Source organism: Macaca nemestrina, chromosome 2, assembly GCF_043159975.1.
Source record: "Macaca nemestrina isolate mMacNem1 chromosome 2, mMacNem.hap1, whole genome shotgun sequence".
In the NCBI taxonomy this organism is placed as follows: domain Eukaryota; kingdom Metazoa; phylum Chordata; class Mammalia; order Primates; family Cercopithecidae; genus Macaca; species Macaca nemestrina.
The window spans coordinates 36,463,143-36,483,848 of NC_092126.1; the positions used below are offsets into that span (position 1 = coordinate 36,463,143).

The 20,706-nt window shown below is 52.6% G+C and overlaps 1 protein-coding gene across 1 annotated transcript in view; it reads right to left on the minus strand.

The window, feature by feature from the left end:
- Positions 1-825: 825 nt before the first annotated feature.
- Positions 826-20,706, minus strand: part of LOC105469883 (RAB6B, member RAS oncogene family) — a 68,748-nt gene continuing 48,867 nt past the window's right edge. The window contains exons 3-8 of the mRNA XM_011721460.3: positions 18,164-18,217; positions 17,839-17,944; positions 16,061-16,172; positions 14,724-14,817; positions 11,189-11,255; positions 826-5,428 (exon numbers count right to left, since the gene is read on the minus strand). Of these exons, the coding sequence (XP_011719762.1) occupies positions 5,364-5,428; positions 11,189-11,255; positions 14,724-14,817; positions 16,061-16,172; positions 17,839-17,944; positions 18,164-18,217 (498 nt within the window). The 3' untranslated portion in view covers positions 826-5,363. The remainder of the gene's footprint in view (positions 5,429-11,188; positions 11,256-14,723; positions 14,818-16,060; positions 16,173-17,838; positions 17,945-18,163; positions 18,218-20,706) is intronic.

A 20,706-nucleotide genomic window follows, 5' to 3' on the forward strand; every position in this document is an offset into this window, starting at 1 on the left:
ACCTGCTCTGCCTCACATTTTACAACTGGCAGCCAGAAAAAGTAAGGCTTAGTAGGCAGGGACATCTACTTCTTGTCTCTTCTAATTAAAGATGGCTTCCTTGAGGTGGCAGCAGATTGGAGGGTGGTCTGGAACCTTTAGAAGCTTTAAAAGGGAGGTAATTAGTGAAGTTGGACTTGAAGAAGAGTGAGATTCCCAGGCTAGTGCAATTTACCTAATCTTGGCTTTTGTTCCTCTTTGGATTAGTCCCAGAACGGTGCTGGCTTTCTGAGCATCTTTTAGTCTGGAGATAACTGAGACCTGGAGGGGCCGCTCAGGGATGTTCCTAACTGGTGTGGGGTGGGGCTGGGGATGGAATATGGCAGCTAGATGTTGTCAAAGGTCATTATAGTTCACCTTAAGTTCTTGCCTTTAAATGGCTTTCTGAAAATCACCAGAAGCATAAGAGATCCAGTCCCTGTACCCTCTCCCCGCTTCCTAATCCCCGAGCCATGGCAAGCAGAGAGTGGGGATGAAGGAAGATACGGTACCCCTGACTCTCAGTTCTGCCTGGAGGCTCCCTTCCCATCAGCCTTTCAGCAGAATGGAGATTAGGGGAATGTGTGTGGATTTACTCTCATGAGTGTGTCCCACCTTTCCCCCTACGGGGTTGGTGGACAGCCCAGCTCCACCAGTAGAAGGAAGAAGCAAAGCGGCAAAGGGCTTTAGGTAGTGGACATACCACCCAGGCATGAGAAGAGGGACTTTGTGGAGCACACACTTGAGGAACTCTTGTTTTTGAACCCCCCATTTATGACTGCACCACTTAAACACAGACCAGAAGCGTCGTTTTGAGAATTAGGACAGTTTATTGTTTGACCAACATGCTGAGTCTTTTCCACATTTTACACAGTTTAATGTGAAATCAACATGGCGGCTATGTCTTCTGAGCCCATAACAGATGGAATTGCCACCCTCTGTGCTCCTCACAGCCAATCACTTTAAAGGGATGGGTGAGGGGAAAGTGAGGGGAGAAGTGGACACACACCGCGAGATGCAGGCTGGCCTTCGATGCTATGGAGGTTTCCCACCTCCTGAAGGAACCATCTAAACCCCTGCTGCAAGGATTTCCTGACGAAACCACATGCTTCTGGGAGTGCCAACCAGACAGGGGTCTGGAGTCCAAGGAGTTTGCACATTGAGATCCCAAGGTTTTGGAACACCTAAATAGTTCATGTCAAACAAAAATTCAAAGGGTGTCCTGATCTGTGTGGGTGCCCGTGACAATCAGAGTAGACTTGAGGACTGGCCCTTGTGCAGTAGAGGAGCCCAAAATGCCACTGATATTCTCACTCATATGCTGGGAAGAACCTAGTGTCCTAACCAAAGAGTAGAGATGGTCTGAGGAACACACCCACGCACAGCAGTCCCTGCTGTATAATAAACATGGAGTCACATTTGTTCACACACAGGGCAGCAATGGATGAAAAATGGAAACTTCACTGGTTCTGATCACTCCTATCCTAATAAGCAACTCGCCCTTCTCCATCCTGGTTTTCCTGCCTGTAGATAGGAAGAGTTGTGAGAGCTCTGCTTCACATAGCTGTAACAAGGTGACAATGCCTCACATTCTTTGGGGAGAGGTAGTTCGGAAACGAGTGGGCACACAGTCTGCTCGGTTGATGCACACGGACATCCTTCTGTTCAGCTGCCCCTCAGTGGCTCAGACACGCCTCACCGTCCTCGGCTACCTGGTCCCATCTCATCCTGACAATCCTCACCTGCTTTCCATCTTGTGAAGGAACGAGGCTGCTCTACCTGCAGGACGCCGAAGCCAGGAGGGCCATCCCTTTACTGTCACAACTGGTACCCCCGGGCAGGGCCTCCCAGCACTGGCTAGCCACCAGGATGATGGAGACAGTGCACCCCAGATGTGTCTGCACTCTTAACTACCACCATTTCAATCCTTGTTTCTGTTGCCAGAGACACTGAAACCGGTCTGGCCATTGCTCTCCGAAGACCTGGGAACGTGACTGAATGTTTAAGGATGACAAGAAGAAGAGAGCAGCGATAGCAAGGAGGCCTCTGACCCAGGGAAACTGCTGCCAACAGCTACCAAGCCAACTAGCCTTGGATCAGACAACTGCAGCCATGGTGCTCATGATTCTGATGTCACACCTTCATGATGATGTATGTATGATCACCCAGCAAGTTAGGAGTGATCAGAACCAACGTGTTTCCACTTGTAAATAGGCTGTTTGCTTTTTCCATCTTACACTTAATTTTCCTGATGCCTGCAGAACAGGAGCTTTGTTGATAGTTTTTGAGATTTACCCCCCTCACTCCCATCATCACAAAAAAGGCCAAAAGAAGAGGATCCTGCTAATCTGCCAGGTCAGGTCTAGTCTTTGGGGAGAGGGACTGAACTGCTCAACTGAGAACACTTCCTCAAAGGAATCCTCCACTTTGCCCTCTGCTAACTCATCTGGATTCAGCAAAGATACAATGCTCTTGCTGGGGTGCTAAGGTGATGCCATGACATCTTCTTCAAGAGCACCTAACAGCTTATTATGGAACCTTACTCTGTGCCAATTCGACCTGCAAGCAAGGGGACAAGGATGGTGCCTGCTCAAGACAAAAATCAGGGAACCAACAACTTCTGAAAAAGAGGTCTGGCTGCCTTTCCACACCCCAGGAATGGAGGGGCAGAAACCGCACCTGCGGAAGGGAGCGTCATAGAACTGCTGAGATGGGAGGACAGGAGGAAGCCACCCTCAGCCTCAGAGGCCAAGGGGCTGGGGAGAACCCAAACTCAAAGAGAGGATGTTGTGTGCATGCTAGGAAAGGCAGGACTCACTAAGGCCATGTCAAACCAAATGCTATCTTCTACTGCTCCTCTAGGCCAGGATGGAAAAACAGTCCATGGTGCCTTGGATGTGTGTGCCCATGAGAAGGGAACTGAGTTTCTACTGTTTTATAGGATGTCTTTTTAAAAAAGCTAATCTTTAGTGCCAAGAAAATAAAAATCTACCATATGTTCATTCACTGAGACCCAGTGCAGATCCCTGTAAATGGGGCGGTCTCAGAGGCCACAGGTGATGGCCCTCACTGCCAACCAGGCAGGACGCTGTCATGTGGACTCCTGTAAATTCTCTCGAGGTAAGTAAGCACTCTTCCAACAAGCACCACTTGGGGGTGTGCCCATGGTGGGGGGACACTGGCCCACACAGGCATGCACACCCGTGCATATAAAGTACATAGAGAAATGGTGGAGATATTCCTGTGGGCTATGTTTGCCTGTAGTTTAACACAACTATGCATTATTTTATTGATGGCAAGACAATCACAAGTTATTTGACAATATTAAGTATTTCTTATTTCAACACGTTGCAGTACTTTTGAATTTCCAAAACTTATCACAATGCAAGTTCCAACTTGAGAGCAGGAGAAACAAGAATATACATTGAGCACATGTATCTCCGTGAGGATGTGTTTGTGGAAGGTGTATACACAAGTCTATCTCTATACATAATTATGTACACACATATAAAAACTAAACACATGACATCTGAAACACATTCAAACATTGGTCCTTGCCTTCTGCAAGAGGTGTTCAGTGGGATCCTGCTTCCTCTCTTCTTCACCTGAAGATAAATTCCTTGCTAGAGATGAGCTGTGGCATACAGCCTCCTAGGCAGAGGGTGTGTGGCAGGCCCACTGCACAGATATCAGTCCTGCCAGATTCTGCTGCACTTACTGCCTGCCATTTCAGATTAATTTCTGAGAAGTTTCAAAATTCATTCCAACAACCTTGTGGAGTTCAGCCCACCATACCCCAGATGGTCATTCATCCCATCTATGACATGCCCAGCAGCAGCCTGGAGGGAGAGCCAATGACAGCAGGGAGGGTGGGGTTTACGTTTTGGCCAGACTCACTGCCCATTGCACCTGGCTCTGTGCAGGCTCAGGGCGGTAAGTCTGAGTCTATTTGGAATGCTGGCCAAGTAGGTTATATCACTTAGTGGGAAGAGAGAGTTCTCTTCAGAGACTCTGCAGGTTCTCAGGACTAAACCACTCTCAGGAATGAATCAAAAATGGAAGAGATGGCTCTCTGGGGGCAAGTCCTAGTGCCCTGGGCAGCCTTCTGGAGACCCCACCTGAACTATACCCTCAGGTGACCACAGCGCAGCCACGGTAGCCAGAAAGATATGTCCACAAAGACTTCAACTGTGCCATGCCAGTGGGTAAAAACAGCAACAAATCAGCTTTTCCAGAAAGCACTCAACAGTATTAGCAGCTGAGGCTCTAAGAACATGGATCTTTCCAGGTGGTGGTTCTGCAGACAACACCCCCACCTCCCCAATCACAGAGGATCAACTCCGGCTGGTACAGGCTCCAGCTTCCCTGACATCCAGGAGGAAGGCTTCAGGATGGCACGCTGCCCAACATCACACAGAGTTTCTTAGACTTGGCCCAGGCATGTGTACTGACTGCTGGGTGGGCTGGTTAAAATATTTTCAGAACTACACATGGCACCCCAGTCTATAAACCATGCACCACGCAGCTGCAATTGCCAACAGCACCCCATCCTTCTGATGGCCTCTTGCTCTGCCAGTCCCTGAGGGCACAGAGAACACAAGGTTGCCTGTACCCTCAACCCCCTTCAAGGCTTTTCAGGGAAGGAGAAAGAGAGGTGGGAGCAGTTCCCCCTGGGGGCTGCTGCCGGGCTGCCTAGAGCCCCCAGGCCTTGGTCTCAGCTCCACACAAGGTTGACGACCCACTCTGGCCATGGAAGGACAGAGTCAGAGCTACCTTTTCAGAGGCTGATGTGTTCAACCAATGTTTGATTTAAACGGAGTAGGGCCTGGAGAGTGGGGCCACATGGCCCCAGACTGAAGCCTAATTAAGTTGCTCAGTTAATTGTTTTAATTTATTGGGCTGGGGATGGGAGGAAGGCAGAGGTGATGAAAGGTTCAAAGAGAACAGGAAGGAGGAGGTGTGTGGAAAGGTTCTCTATAAGTTTACAAATATACAAAAACAAAAAGCACATCTTTCAAATAAAAATGACTACATTTTTATCTGGCAAAAAATTGTATACACATGATTTAAATTTTTTTTAAATTTTAACAGTTTTTGGCAATCTTAATAAAGTACAATATATTACAACCAAACCAAAAAATAGTTGTTTAAGTAACAGCTGTTAAGAGTGATGTGATCCCTGATGCCCAGCCTCCCTCCCCATCCCACCCTACTCCTAGAGACAGAGAGAAAAGAAAAATCCTCCCATCTTGATAACTCGGTTCCCTCCCCCCTTAGGAAGCTAGCCAATAGGAAGCAACACAACAAGCAAGGAGTGTCATGGGAAGCCGCAGGTCGGCTCTGCATTAGCAGGAGCAGCCGCCCTCGCTGGCCGGGGGCTCCTGGGGTTTGTCCAGCTTGATGTCGATCACTGCAGGGGGACGGGCTAAGGAAGATGACTCTCCTGGAGAAGCTGCCACCCCACTCAGCCCTGTGCACTGTACCCTTCAGCTACTGCTCTGTTTCTCTGCAAACACCTAGGGACTTGGCTCTTGGTTTGGCTGGGCTAGGAAGGATGCAATACCAACTCCCACCTTGCCTCCTCTTCCCGTCACCCGTCCACTTCCCCCAGCGCCTGTCCACCCAAGCAAAGCTTGTCTTGCCTGGGCTGTGGGATCACCATCCATACCAAGGCCAGGGAGTCCCTTTCCCAGAAGCCTTCCCTTGACCAGTGCTCAAACGCCAGCTCCCAGCCCTGGCCTCAGCCCGGTTACCTGTCAGCCCCACTCAAAGTGCAATGGAGATGAAGAGCCCACTGGGTTCACATCTCAAAGCACAGGGGTATGTGGGCCTTGCCTAATTGGCAGCAGGAGGAAAACCCTCAAACTTTAGTCAGAACACATCACTTAGATCCTGAGGATGGCTATTGTGAGAAGCCACATCCATGGGGCCTAAGCACAGCCCCCTCGCCAGCCCTTTCCACTGGTGCCCTCCGGGGCTGTGGACTAGAGAAGCACTTACCAGAACCACCAGAGGGACTGGTTCCAAACGCACAGCCAGGCTGGCCCTCTGCCTTCCTCATCGGGCTCAAAACCAACACTGTGTTTGAGGTTTTAGCCTTGCATCAAACCAGACGTAATTAGAGCTGAGGATCAGGTCCTTCGATACCTCACAGAATTACTCTTCCTGGACAGGGCTTTGGTGCCGGCTGTAGACGACTGCCCTGAGACAGGGGTGTGTGGGGTGTGGTGGTATAAGAAGCACTGTTTTGGAACTTCTTGCTGGCATCCTAGGATGCTTTTGTGGCTCCTATTTGAGGACAACAGGAGAGGTTCTTTTGGTTTAAGTATTACGAAAAGCCATGCTTCTCCTGAAGTTCACATTTTCTTTCCTTGTCTTGGCTGTGAGAATGCTCAGAGCCAACTTTTTGGCCACCTCTAACAACCATGCAGCCATGGCATATATTTTGAGTATGACTTTATCTCTGACTTTTCTTTGCTTTTCCTACCTTTATTCTCCCTGTGTGTGTGCGTACACACATACACATACACCTTTATCTTGTGTGTACGTAGGTATATGTATCTTATACCATGGCAGTGTATAAATAAATAAGTAAATACATAATAAGCCAGTGTCTTCCTTCCCACTGCCCACTGCAGCCCACCTTTTGTTCTCTCTACTCCAGTCAAGCAACCTACTTCTCTACCGCCTATCATTTTTTGGCAAACCCACTGCCAGGAATGCCCTGCTGTTTCTCCCAGCTGCAGTTCTATGGCCCATGCCAGCAGCGCGATCCCCTTCTGTATTGCTGGCCTGGGCACAGGCCTCCTTGAGGTCTCCTGGTCTTCTCTGAGTGCCCCTCTGAGCCCAGCCAGCTCTCTCTCAGCATAGTGGCTTCCCAAAGTCAGCTCTGGTGACAATCATGTCACACTCTGCTACAGAAACCAAGCGTCCATGGATTTCTCACTCTGGCATTTAAGGCCTCCCCATTTAAGGTCACCCCAACCACCTGTTGACGCGAGTTCATCCCCTTCCCTCTATCACATACCAAGGCTCCACCCACCAGATTTTCCGCACTTTAAACATGTCCTATGCTTTCCTTCTTTCCTTTGTTCATGCTGTTCTTTCCTTCTAGAAGTGATGCTCCCTCCCCGACACCCAGCCTTCCTCCCCATTTCCACCTCTAAAAATGTCCTCACTCCTTGGTCCAGGGTGCACGCGTTAGTGGCCTCTCCTGCTGAGCACTTGCTCTGTGCTGAGCACTATAAATGCGCTCCCTCACTTCCACATTAGACCTCGTGCAGTGGGGAGTAAGAGCCACTTTCCAACTGGGAAGCTGAGGTGCCCAGGTACAAACCCAAGGCTATCTTGACTGCAGCCTTCTACTTTCAATGACCTGGCTGTGCTAAGCCCCTTGTGGACTAGCTTCTCAGGCTCAACACTACTGACATTTTGGGCCAGACAATTCCATGTTATGAGGGGTTCCTGTACACGTAGGACGATCAGAAGCATCCTTGACCACTATCTATGAGATGCCAGTTAAACCCCATTCCCCCTCCCCCAATTTATGGCGAGCCAAAATGTCTGAAGACATTGCCAAATGTCCCCTGTGGGGAGGGGAGGGAAGGGCTATCAGTCCTGGTTGAGAACCAGTAGTCTAGCTTAAAGCTTGGCCACCGTTACAGCACGACGTTCTGCCCAGTATTGAAGTCACCTACTACCACTAAAAAAATCTCACGTGCAATTTGAGTCACAATTCTTTTGTACACTGCACAGCAGTAGTTCTCAAATGGATTGCATCAAAATTTTCTGGGATATTTGTTAAAAATGTCTTGCTGGGTCCTACCTTGGTAGATGCAGCGATGGGCCCCAGATGTGTGTTTTTAACAAGTTCTTTGGAGAGTTCCAACACACAGACATCCAGGAAACCAATTCTACTGATACTCCCTGAACAGCCCTGTCCAAAGAACTTTCTCCGATATTCTATATCTGCACTGTCCAAGATGTCACCATTAGCAACATGGGCAACTGGCCACTTGAAAGGATGCTAGTGCAAGTGAGGAAATGAACTTTCAATTCAACCGCATTTTAACTAATTGAAGTCGGAACAGCCACATGTGGCTGCAGAATTGGAGAGCACAGGCCCAGCTCATCTGCTACGAGCTTTCACACAGGCTCCCATTTAATGTCACCTCCTTCCTTGTTACAGCACGTGCTGCTGAAATGCAGTGCTCAGGGGCCGCTTGCTGATGATGGAGAGGATAGGGAAGAATGACTGGACCCATGTCTAAATCATGCGCCAGAAGGGGAAACTCACGGTTTCTCATAAGCCTCAAGAGGTTTGGTATGTGCCTTTCCGGCAGGCATGGCCACAGCACACCCACCTCTTCCCTCTGGGTCAAGTGTGGCCCATTGCGGGCCACAATCACTGCCCACTGTCCCTTCTCCCTGGTTCCTGGAACAGTGATGGGTGGGCCCAGACAGCCGGTTACAAACTTACCCCCTACTGCTGGGTATGCTCCCGCAGTCCCAGCGCCCCTGACTCTACCGCAGCGCAATCCTCTCCGTATCTGGAATGTCAAAGCACACCACAGCCCCACCAGAGAGTGCAACAGGGCTGTGGAATCCAATCATTTGGATGTGGTTCCAGCTCTGAATTAAGGAGCTGGGAGGCCTTGGGCATGCTCTATCTGGTTGGGGTGTCACTGTCCTCACCTGCTTAGAGCCACTTCATGAAGTGTCCACACTATTGCTGTTCCTTTGCATAAGCCAGCCTTATTCAGAAAGAGTTCGGGGCCCATGCGATGGAGGCATACTGTATTTGAGCAGAAAGTGGGGGTCGGGGGGTTGTGTATGAAGAAGCAGTAAGGGGCTTATGGCTCTACCATTTGGTGGCCCCTTGGCCCCTACTTTGCTGAGAGAGCAGACCAGTGGAGGGTGCTGCTGGGCAGAAGTATCGGCCAGAGCGGCCCTGAGGGGGCCTCCTGTCTTGAATGTGAAGAAGAGGTGCAGCAGCCCCCCATCTGGACCTGCAAGCAGCAGATGGAAGCCTCAAGCCACACGTTCACCAAGCCCTGAGCCGAGCAGGTGAGGCCAAGTGTGAACAGTTTATACAGCGCCACAAAGCAGTGCCTCTGTGTGTCTGCTCTCAATGCTGAACACAATTATGAACATGACCCCAAAGCACCCACCTTCAAAACACCTGGATTTGGACTGTGAGTAAGCAGAAATGCCAGCACCCCACCCCCAATGAAGCAGAGTGACAGCTGCCTCTGCCTGGTCCCTCTGGGACCTCTGGTGGCCGCTCCAGCACCTGCCTCGTGAGAAGCCCAGCAAGCTGGCTCCTGGGCAGAAGTGAGAGGATGGGGGTACATCTACCCAGATGAGGGGACCCCACAGCTAGAAAAAGGGACACACGCCACATCGCCCTGTGCAGTCTGTTTGCAACCTGCCCTGTATCCTTTCTCCCAAGGGGCCCAAAGGTCAGTGGTAGCTGGATGAAACGCTAGGCATACCAGGACGATGATGAGCTCGCTGTCACCTGCACTCAGCCCAGTCTGACCTGATCGTGGGCCCAGCCTGGAGCCCTGAACAGCGCGACTCTGGGAGAATGTGAATGAAGGGATCACCACTCACCCTGGCCAGTGTGCTGCACCTTGGGAGCTGGTGGGATGGAGAGCGGGCACTGCAACCCTTCCCCTCGTTGGCAGGCACAGCGGAGATCGCCTACACCTTGTCTGCCCCTCTCCCTTGGTCCTGCTCCTATGTTTGCCCTTCAGGTTGGCTTCTGTATGTTCCTGGAACCTCAAAGGAGTCCCATGTGACAGGTGACTTCATGGGGGCTCTCTCCTGAGCTCTGGAGCCTGGCTTTGCTACTGAGAGCCGTGGGGTGCCCTAGTCAAGTTTCTGAGCCTCAGTTTCCTCATCTGTGATTGGAGTCTTATAACTGACCAACCAGGAGATACTCCTCAAACCTCCTCCTCTCGGCCACTGCTTGTCCTCTGGTGGCACACAGACCATGGGATTGCTGGGGCACCTGCTCCTTGGTGAGCCTTCCTGCCCGCTGCCCCCGCCTGGGGGAAGGGTCTTGAGTCTGCTCAGAGAGCTCCTTGAGGAAGACTGGAGAGGCCCAGCTTCCCTCAAGGCCTGTGTCAGGCTCCCCTTTGCTGCAGCCCTGAGACTCACAGTGTCCTGCCTGCCCTGCCCCAGCAGCTCCATCAGGCCTCCAACATTAAGCTGTGTGCTCCTCTCGCTTTTTATTCTTATCAGCCCGAAGGTGCCCTTCCATCTTCCAAGTGCCCTTCTCTGATCTGCCAGGGATGTCTACCCTCAGAGGCCTGTGGGATCAGCGGGGGATGCTAGAGAGCTGCTGCATAGGGACAGGTCCATTCTAAAGGATGCCAGCCAGGGATCTGCGTGCCTGGTTTCTGGTGGCTTACTCAGGCGGGGACATCTGACTAGGTGCAGGGGAGGCCCAGGTGTGGGCAATGCCTTCCCCTGCTGAAACAGTTTTCATCTGATCCTCTCAAATGCCCTTAGAGAGACAGTGTCGCACATGGAATAGGGCTGGATATGGAGGAAGCAAGCCTGAGTGTGAATCCTAACTCTGTAACTGCTGTGTGACACTGGGCAAACCAGACTACCTCTCTGAACCTCCATTTCAGCATCTAGGTGTCTCTTCAGGTTGAGGCTGGTCAGTGGGTGATGTGCAACTGTCCCACAGATTGGTGGAGAGCCTGAGGGGCTATTCAGGGCTGGGCAGAGAAGGCAGGCGGGACAAGGAGGGGGCATCTGTCTGAAGGGGGAAGCTGTCTCGAGTAGACTGAACCATGTTGAGATCATATCCCCAGTAACAGAGCCTTCCTTGCAGTAGAGACTCTGCCTGTGTTCATGAAACCCACACCCATGCTCACTGTAAAGAGGGGCAGTCGCTGTTCTCACTCCCCACCACACAGCATCACTCTGTGCACACCCCTTTGGTATCTTCCTGCTATTCTGGAAGAAGTAGATGGTTAGAGCCAGATGGGGCTCCAAACCATGGGGTTCAGCTGCATCCTGTCTAGAGGAGGCCCTGTGCCATTTGTGGCAGACCAGGGAAGGCCGGGCAGGGACTGGGTGACTGTCTGTCCACTGCAAGTGAATAAATGGCTCCTATACATCTTTTCACTTACTTGTCAAAGGAAAAGGATACTTCCTTCTTTGCTTTTCTCCTGGACATTCTCCATTCCAGGTAGAGCCGACGCCACACGTCGAAAAAGCTGGAAAGATGAAGAAATGCAGCGTGAACCCCAACCCTGGCCCTCCCCTCTGCTCCTCACTGCGCCTGTACCCTCTCCCCTCTTCCCCTCCCAACCTGCAGCTTTACTCTCCCATCTGCCCAGCGGACAGTGCCCTCAAAGGCAGGGGCTGTGCCTACATTCTCTCTCCCCCACCTGCAGTGCCTCTCACAGCATCAGGTCTGGGCAGGCCTCAGTAGCTCATGGAAGGAACAAAGCTGTGGACTCTTGCCCAAGCAGACTGGCCACAAGGTCACTGGGGTAAGCTTAGGTCATGGCAGTGACTGCAAAGGACCTGCTCTGGTGCAGAAAATGGTTTGGGCCTCCAGGTACAGGCCTTAAGGTGGATTTGTGCACACAGCCCTCATGGGGACCAGGCGTGGGGAACTGATACGACCTTGAGACGAATGACTCTGCTCAGGGAGCCCTGCAGGTCCGGTGCCAAGGCAGCGAACAGCAGGGCCCGGGCCACATGGCCCAGCAGTGAGGCTTCTCTGAGAGCGCGAGGGATGCAGGAGTGTGAACACAATCTTTTGGGCTTGTTTGGATGTGGAGTGTGAGTTGTTGATTGTGGGAGTGTGTGTACAGTGTATGTGTTTTATCTGTAGGACTGCGTGGAGAATGTGTGTGTTGTGAGTGATAGGTGTGGGTAGGTGCATGTGTGTCTGTGTAAACATACGGGAGAATGTGTGGTGTGTGTGAATGTGTGGTATCTTTGTGTGCGTGTTTGTGTAAATGTGGGGGGAATGTGTCTATAGTGTCTCCTTGGTAAGGTGCGTGTCTGCGTACATGTGGGTTTTCTGTGTGTGTGTGTGTGTACGCACGCGTGTGTTGGGGCAGGCATGGGTGGCAGGGGACAGGTGGCAAGTGGCAGATAGGGTGCGGGCAGAGATGGAATCTTGGAGGTGACAAGTACAAGGCAGAAGTATGAGGCACAGAAGACTCTGAACGGCTATGCTCCAAATGCTGGTCCCCTGCAAATTCCTATGTTGAAACAGAATCTCCAATGTGACAGTATAAAGAGGTGGGACTTTAGGAGGTGCTTAGTCAGGAGGGTAGAGCCCTCATGAACGGGATGAGCGCCCTTAGGAATGAGGCCCGAGGGAGCCTGTCTGCCCCTTCCACATTGTGAGGATGCAGCAGGAAGGTGCCATCTAGGAGAAAATGGGCCCTCACCAGACTGAATCTGCCTGCACCTTGACTGTGGAGTTCCCAGCCTCCAGAGCTGTGAGCAATACATTTCTGTTGTTTATACGCTACCCCACCTATAGTGATTTGTTACAGTAGCCTGACAGGACTAACCCAGGAGCACTCCCTGCTCTCCTCACAAATACGAATTACAGGAGCTGGGTGGGCTCTGGGCTCATGCCCTCCACTGCATGAGCTCTCTGAAGACAGGGTGAGTCTTATTCATGGCCTCACCCCAGAGCCCAGCCCCAGCTGAGCACCCGGGCTGAGTGACAGGGCTAAAGGCCGTGAGGGCCCAAGGCGGGAAGCTCCTGGTGGGCCCAGCACGGTGTGAGAGCCTTGTGGGCGGGCTGCAGAGGAGGCTCTGCGGTAGGGTAGCTATTAGTAGGCAAGGGTACAAAGGACCTAGGCCATCCTTCCTGAGCTTTCCTTCATGGCATTGGCCCTGGGCAGCTCCTATCTGCCTGTCTGGCTCTCAAAACGGTCACAGCCCTGACTAGTGGCCCAAATGCCACTAGGGATTTTGAAGGGTGCTCTAGGGTCAGGTACGGGTTTCTGTGAGTGGAAATGCTCACATTTAGATCCAGGAGTCTGCACTGCATGGAGATTCCCCTGAGCCACGTAGGGTCCGAAACGGACCACATTTAACTCCTGCTAAACCACTGCGTGGGTTCCAGAGCACTCTGGGGGTGGGGGCATCAGTGCCTCCCTGACCCTGACTGCTGAGGCAGATGCTACCTGCCCTATGGACCTGCTGGTGCTGCCCTCCCTCTGCTTCCCTGCTTCCCATTACTTTAGCGCTCCCAAAGAGCAGCAGCCCAGTCTCTCCTCCATAGCCCCCGGGAGCAGGAAGGACCATGGCAGCTTCAGCCCCACACCAAGGGAGGCTGGGAACAGATGGGAGTGAGTGGAGCCCTGCTGAGGGCACTCCAGTTAGGGTGGGGTGCTGAGTCCTGGAGCTTTGGGGCCCCCAGTGTCACACAGTGTCCCTTCCACTCTGTCTCTTCTTGTTGCTCTGCCAGCCCACCCTCCCCATTGCCACCAGCACTGTTCGCACAGGGCAAACCATCACTGCATCCAAAAGGCCAGTGCTGCATACACAGCTTGCCGAGGGTTCCCAGCAATGCGGGGGGCAGGGCAGAAGCGAACGCCAGGCCAACCACACTCCTCATCCAGAGTCCCCTCCCCACACCTCGGGCACCCTGCAGCCACACCTGTGCTGCTCCCCTGCTTGGCATGCCCTCCCTCCTCACCACCTCTCCAAGTCCTATTCGCATCCCCAGTGGCAGGAGTTCTCAACCTTTCCGTGAGCCAAGGACCACTCTGGCAGTCTGGTGAAGCCCATGGACTCCTTTGAAGTATGTGAAATCAATGACATAGGATGATAAAGGGAACTACTGAGTACTGGAATACACCTCATCGACATTCGTGCTTCCTTATGAACACATTGAACAGTGAGAACTAGTAAGAGATCTAATAACTACTGTGACACTGAAACACTGATACATGTAAAGTTCAAGGTATCTGCAACACTGTGAGGTGATGGGAAGGCATCTGTGATTTCTACTGGTGGTAAAGCCATAGGCACCACTAATACGACTGAGCGTCATTGCCTACATTAATCATTGAAGGACAAACAGACATCCTTCAGTGCTATGGACGGGTTAGTGGTTAGTGAAGATAAAAGGTGCAATGTTTTCCAGCCCTGTCTGCTGACCTGCTAAATTCCATCCATGGACCACTCAGGGGCCCTCATGCTGCAAGGCTCGGCCCTAACTCCACTGGCTCACCCTCCTGTGAGTTCCAGCCACACCATGGTGGGCTCTTTTCTCCAGGCCTGAGTTGCCCTCCACAGCCCTAAGCACTTGCTAAGTGCAAGGCATGAACCCCAAATGCTGATCGGATTGAATTTTCCTGCATGCGTCATCCGAAGTGGGGTGAGGGGCTAGGGAACCACTGCTTCCCTCAGCCACCTGGAAGCTGGTGGCTGGACACTCTTAGGGACTGCTACGTGGGCTGTGATTGGCCACTGCTATGGTGGCTGGTGACTTACATTCTCCAGTCGCCATGCCCGGAGTGCTCCCTCCCTCTCTTGGGCTTTACCAGCTCCAGAAATTAGCTCTCCCCGCCCTGGGCGCATCTATGGGTGTTCTGGTTGGCTGCCCCAACCCCGCCACCAGCCCCTCAGGGCAAGGCAGGTCTGAGCCTGAGGCTGACCACAGGACCACACCGTGCCAGGCCCGGTGCCAGGTGTGTCCTCACCTGCTTCACATTGTAGCCAGTCTTCGCGCTGGTCTCAATGAACATGACGCTCAGTTCTTTGGCGCGCTGCTCCCCCTCCTCGATGGTTATCTGCCTAGAGATGAAGGGAAGGGGGGAAATCAGTTCAGCAGAGGAGCAGCCCCTGGCAGAGATGAGGAGGGACCCGCCCAGCATGGCAGAGGGAGCCCACCAGGCCCTTGGTCAGCCCTGAAGACAGGCTCTGATCCCAGGGGTCCCTCCTGGGCACCAACCATAGTCTCTAGCAGAAAGCGAGCACCAGGGAACAGCAGGACACTATCCCCTTCCCCCACTCCTTCCTTCGTGTCTTCTCAGCTTCAAAGCAGGCCCTGGGGTAGGGATGCCCCACGCCTGCCTTTCCCAGTAGTAATTACTGCAGAGCTTGTGCTTGTGAAGAGATTCAAGCCACACAGTCCACTCTGGGTGGTGCTATTAGTCGCATTTTCCGTATGAGAACACTAAGGCTAAAAGTGTCTCCCCCGGGGCCACAAAGCTGCTTAGCAGAGAGGGCTCCATGATGGGGCAGGCAGAAGTGGGTGAGGGTATGAAGGGCCTAGGTGCCCTTTGTACTGGGATTTGAGCCCAGTTTTCCTTACTTTAAGGACAGAACTCTAGTAAAGCAGGCTCTAATTCAGATGATTCCTCAGGTGCTCAAGGGACACTGCGGAAGCCTGCACTGCTTACTGGAGTCCATGGCCTGTCACTTTATCTGCCCAAGTCAGGGTCACGTGAAACGAGTGGACAGCGTACACACATGGCACCTCAGTTCTCCCTGTGCATGGAGGGCAGCATGGAGGAGACTCTTCAGAGAAAGCTTCATGCCAGATGCAGCCACAAACCAGGCTAAGCAGGCTACAGCTATAGGTTTGTGGTCTGAATGCTCTGCATGCTCACACCTAGGGCCCAGGGTGTTCACACCCCCATGCACACTGGTGCAGACACTTCACAGGCACAGACAGTTCACAGTACACACACTGGGGCTTAGGGAACTGCTGTGTCTGGGGCAGTGCTGTGGCCATGGCAGGGTCTTAGACCATGCACTGTTGGGCCAAGCCAGGTGCACAGGGCTCTGTGTAGACAGCACACGGAGGAGTGCCCCGCCCCTGCCTGGTGGTGGAAGACAGGGCTTCACAGATGAGACACCCAGGGGTGAGAGTCTACCAGGTGTTCTCAAAGCTCCTAGTGTCTCAAGGGACCTTTTCCGGATGCATGGTCAGAAGCACAGACACACCACCCACGCAACCCAGAGCTCCCCATCCAGGAGCAGCTGGAGAGGAGTGGAGGGTGGTACCCTGCACCTGTGTGCCCTTTGCACCTACCTCTTATCAGCCAGGTCCGTCTTGTTGCCCACCAGCATGATGATAACATCACTGCCCCTCTCTGTCCTGACGTCGTCGATCCACTTAGAGGTCTGTTGGAAGGAGTTGAGATCTGGAGGCAGAAAGTGAGGAAAAACTGAAAGCCAGGGCCAGCCACCAGCAGGAGAAGGGAAGGGGATGTGTGAGCCAGGAGCAGGAGGGAGGGTGAGCATGTGCCCTCAGATACCCAGGGAGGGTACGAGCTCAGTCAACACAGATCAGCCGGGTAGGGCCTTTCAGAGGGAACCGGGCCCTGCCCTGCAGCCCTGGGAGCCGCCTGCACTGTTTAGCCGCCCTTTGTGGGAGAGGAATCACCCCATCTGGAAGATCATGGCGTCATGATTTGCTACATGAAATAGTGGCTTTAGGGGCCCGCCTGAGAGTCAGACCTGACTCTGGGGATTCAGAGTGGAGTGTGAGAACTGGGTCACACGTGTGTGCATATATACACACACACACACACACACAACTTGGCAAGTTTGGAAACAGTGAGGGGTGGGCAGAGGAGGACACAGAAGCCTCTAGGGAAGGAAGGACCCTACTGAGTGGCCTCCCCACCAGGGGAGCTCAGGAGAGTTAGGGGAAGGCCAGAGGGATTTCTGAAGAGAACCCTCAGGCTCTGCAGGTGAGAGGAGGGGAAAGGTGGCCCCAGGACTAGTCAGGGGAGCCAGGTGCACTCAAAAATCCAGGAGAGACAAGGCCACTTCTTGGCAGCCTGACCTCCCTCAGCTGCCATGACAAGCCTTGCAGGGCAGAGCAGCTCTAAGGCAAAGCCCACCACTCCGCAGCCTGCACACCCAAGGGGAGGGGAGGCAGCTGTCCTCAGAAGCCTCAGTTTCACACAGCCTGGTATCCCTTCTGATGCGCCTCAGGCCATGTGAACTCAGGCCCTTATGGGCCCAGCTCCCACCTGGATGGGGCCTGTGGTCAGAAGAGGGGTGGACAGAGGGGGCGGGCAGAGCCAGGGCAGCAGGATGGGTAGTGGGGGCATGCACCAGCGTGGGGTCACACATGCTTCCTTGTGTGATTTTAGGGCTGTGGACAGCACCTAGGGCATCCGCCCACTTCATGGTAACCACAGCCCTGAGGGCTTATCAGGTGTGTTCCATTACAGCAGCCTTGCAGGTCTGGCTTCTGCATCGGCCCCCGCCCCCACCTCTGGCCCTGTGCGCCCTCGAGGCTGTGCAGTCCTGTTAAGAACACCTGCTCTGGCCTGAAGAGCCACGGTGCTGGAGAAGGATTACCAGTCTACTGCGCTTCCAGACCCCCTTGGCCTACCTTCCCAGGGAGTCCTGCACCCACAGCTGCTGGGCCGGGGTTGACCTAGGGACCAGCGTCTTCTCCCATGGTGACACACATACAGAAGTAGCTCCTTAGGGAGCTTTCTGACAGCCAGGGAGAGGGAGGGTGCAGAGAGGCTGGAGCAGGGCCGACCTTGTGAGCATCTGCTCACACCACATGCTGGCCCCTGCTCTGAGCAGGGCCAACCTGGCCCTGTAAACCCCTGCCTGTTGCAGGAGGGTGGGGGGCAGTGGAAAACATGTTGGTGTTCAAAGACAACTCACCACTGCTCCCTGCCTTTCTCCATTTAGGGAGCAATCGCACACACGTGTGCACACAGATGCATGTGCACAAACATGCATACACACACACGCATACACACAGGCCTGGCCACAGTCACACCTGGGCCCTGGAACCCCCAATGAGCCACCCTCCCTTAGGCGCAGACGTTCACTCACTTGTGATGTCATACACCACCACAGCCACTGTGGAGTCCCGGATGTAGCTGGGGATCAGGCTGCGGAACCTCTCCTGACCAGCTGTGTCCCAGAGCTGCAGTCGCACCTGTCTCAGAGAGGGTAGGACCACAGGCAGACGGGTCAGTGGGGCAGTGAGGTCCTCCTGCTCCGGGGAACTGGGAGAGCCAGGCTCTGCAATGCTGGCAGCACCAGCTCCAGTCCCCAGTGTCGGCAGGGGCTCTCAGTGGTGACCAGCTAAAGATCCTAGGGGATAAGCCCAAAGGAACCCTCCCTGTCCCTCCCAGTCCTAATATTAGGTGCTCACCGTGCGGTCCTCCAAGTACATGGTTTTTGACAAGAAGTCAATCCCAATGGTTGCCTGTTAGAGAAAAGCACAGAACAGTAAAAACCAAAAGGTCTCATGCAAAGGGGCAAAAGCCTGGTGACCGCAGGTGGTGGCGTAACCAGCAAGAGGGGACGTCCATGTCAGGTCTAACGTGGCCATCCTCTGTCCTCCCTGCCCCTCCACCCACTACTCAGCAGCCCTCTTACTGAGGGATCAAGCTGAGGAAAGATGGGGGTGGCCTTTATAGGGCGAGATCCTCTCTGGAGAGGGAAAGTGCTTCGGGAGCAGTGAGAGCACCGTGGTGAGAAGGCCGCCCCAGGAGCAAGGCCACTCAACACACATATCCTGCCCTCCCCACCTGGGCTCCCTGCCTTGTTCCCCTCACGGCCTAATCTGCAGCTTCCAAAGCCTCTTCCCGCTGCCCTAAAGCATGGCCCTGGGCTCAACACAGGCCTCGGGAGGGTGGGAGGAGGCAGCTTGCTGCTGTGTGGGGGCAAACAGCAGCATGGCTTTTCTCAGGTGCGGGCACTGCAGACCACCCAGAGTGGCCTCTCGCTGGGAGGCCCCACTGGCTCTTTTCTTCTCAAGCCAAAACGTTGGAAGCTGTCACCAGCTCCCCTGTGCCACACCTATGCCTCTTCTGCCCTGGCACCTGCGAGAGGCAGCCAGTCTTGTGGCCAGATGGCCAGGATTCTGTGTGTCCTTGGGCAGGCCACCAACCTCTCTGGGCCTCACATGCACCCAGTACCTGTCAGTAGGACTGAGATGCTGTCAATGTAAGATGGAGATATCATTGCTATGTAATCAATAATAACAAAGACTTTGACACAGCCCAAATGTCCAAGGCACTGAATAAGCATAGTGTGGTACATCCATGTGATTAGAATCCTTGGCAGCTGTTAACAATCACATTCTTGAAAACATATTTAAGGCTTTGGGGAAATGGTCATCCAGTTAAAAAAAAAAACCAGGTTATAAAACATCATGTGGTGAGAGATCCCAATTAGATTAACTCAAGTAGATCTATGAGTATTATTCATGTTTTCTTCAACAATGAAGTGAAGGGAATCTGCTAAAACATTAATAGCATCACAGTCTGAATAGTGGCAGTGCATTTTGTTTCCTTCATTACACTTTTCTCTACTTTCCACAATGAACATATAACAGTTCTAAAATTAGGAAAAGTCCTTTGAAATAAAGTTTAATAAATAAGTTTAATTGTGTGGAATGCTATGATTTTCGACTGCAAAAAACAAAACCAAAGGAAGCCCAAGAAAATAGAAAAGGTCATGTCTCCAGGCCCCCCAGGCTGAATGCAAAGGTGTGCACCAATGTGTGTGTACAAGTGTACATGTTTACATAGTCACACTCCTAAATCGTTCCACAAAGGACTGAGGGTGGCTGCATCCTCCTGGAAGCTTGCTTCATAACACAAAGATATGGAGAGTGATTCTATGTTCTGGAGCATATGATGCTAGAATGAGGGCACTAGACAAGCACCTTAGATACAACCCAATCAATCCCTTACTTTGGCGATGAAAGAACAGACCAAGAGGGTTAAAGGACATGGCTAGTGTGACTTCACTCATCAGGAGCAGGGCTGGGAAGATCAGAGCTGCAACCTCGGCAGCACCTGGGCTCTTTTCAGCCCAGCTTCGCATATTGTAGCCACCGAGGGACAAATCTGCAATGACCAGTGCTTGTGGATGCAGACTTTTTCCTTCACAGGTATATGTTAGATTGACAATCCTTGTCTTCTGATTCCCTTATGGAGAAATGTGCATAGCAGGTAGAAGTCTCTCAACTCCTCAGTGCTCAACAGGTTCCCCAGGAGTGACATGCTCCTTTTGTAGAGTCACCCTTGAAAGAAAACCAGGTGCATGAGCTTAGGTCTGGTGGCAGGGACCGTTGGTTGTCCCCAGTATGTAGTCTCCCTTTCTATAGTAACAGAATTCTGGGTGTGCAGATGGACGCAGGGCTGCCCCAAATAAAGACCATATTTCCCAGCCTTCTTTGCAGCTGGGTGGCTACGTTCTGGTTAATGGGATGTGAAGGTGATGCAGGCATATTTGGGGACAGGTCCTCTGTGGGCAAGGAGTACCCACAGCTGCTCCCTTTCCCACTGTCCGGTGGGGATGAGTCATAGTGGCCCATCCAGATGAGGATGACAGAGGAGCGATGACATCAACAAAGCCTGACTCCCTGACCCTGAGGAGCTACTTCAGCAGCACTGGACTGCTCAATTGTTCTATTTTGTTTAAGCCACTGTTATTTTGGGTTTCTGTTAACATAGCCTAACTATAGCCTAACTAACAAGCAAAGAACCACGGAGAAATGTATCCCTCAAAGGTAGGCACCCAATGGTAATGCTACTGACAACTGTAATGATGACAATCCCATCACACCTCACATGTCACAAGGCACTTCTGCTTCCATGAAGGGCAGAGAAGTCACCAAATGAAACAAGGAATTGTGCTACTTGGATGAAGTCCCAGCAAAGCTCAACCCAGTGGCCTCCATAA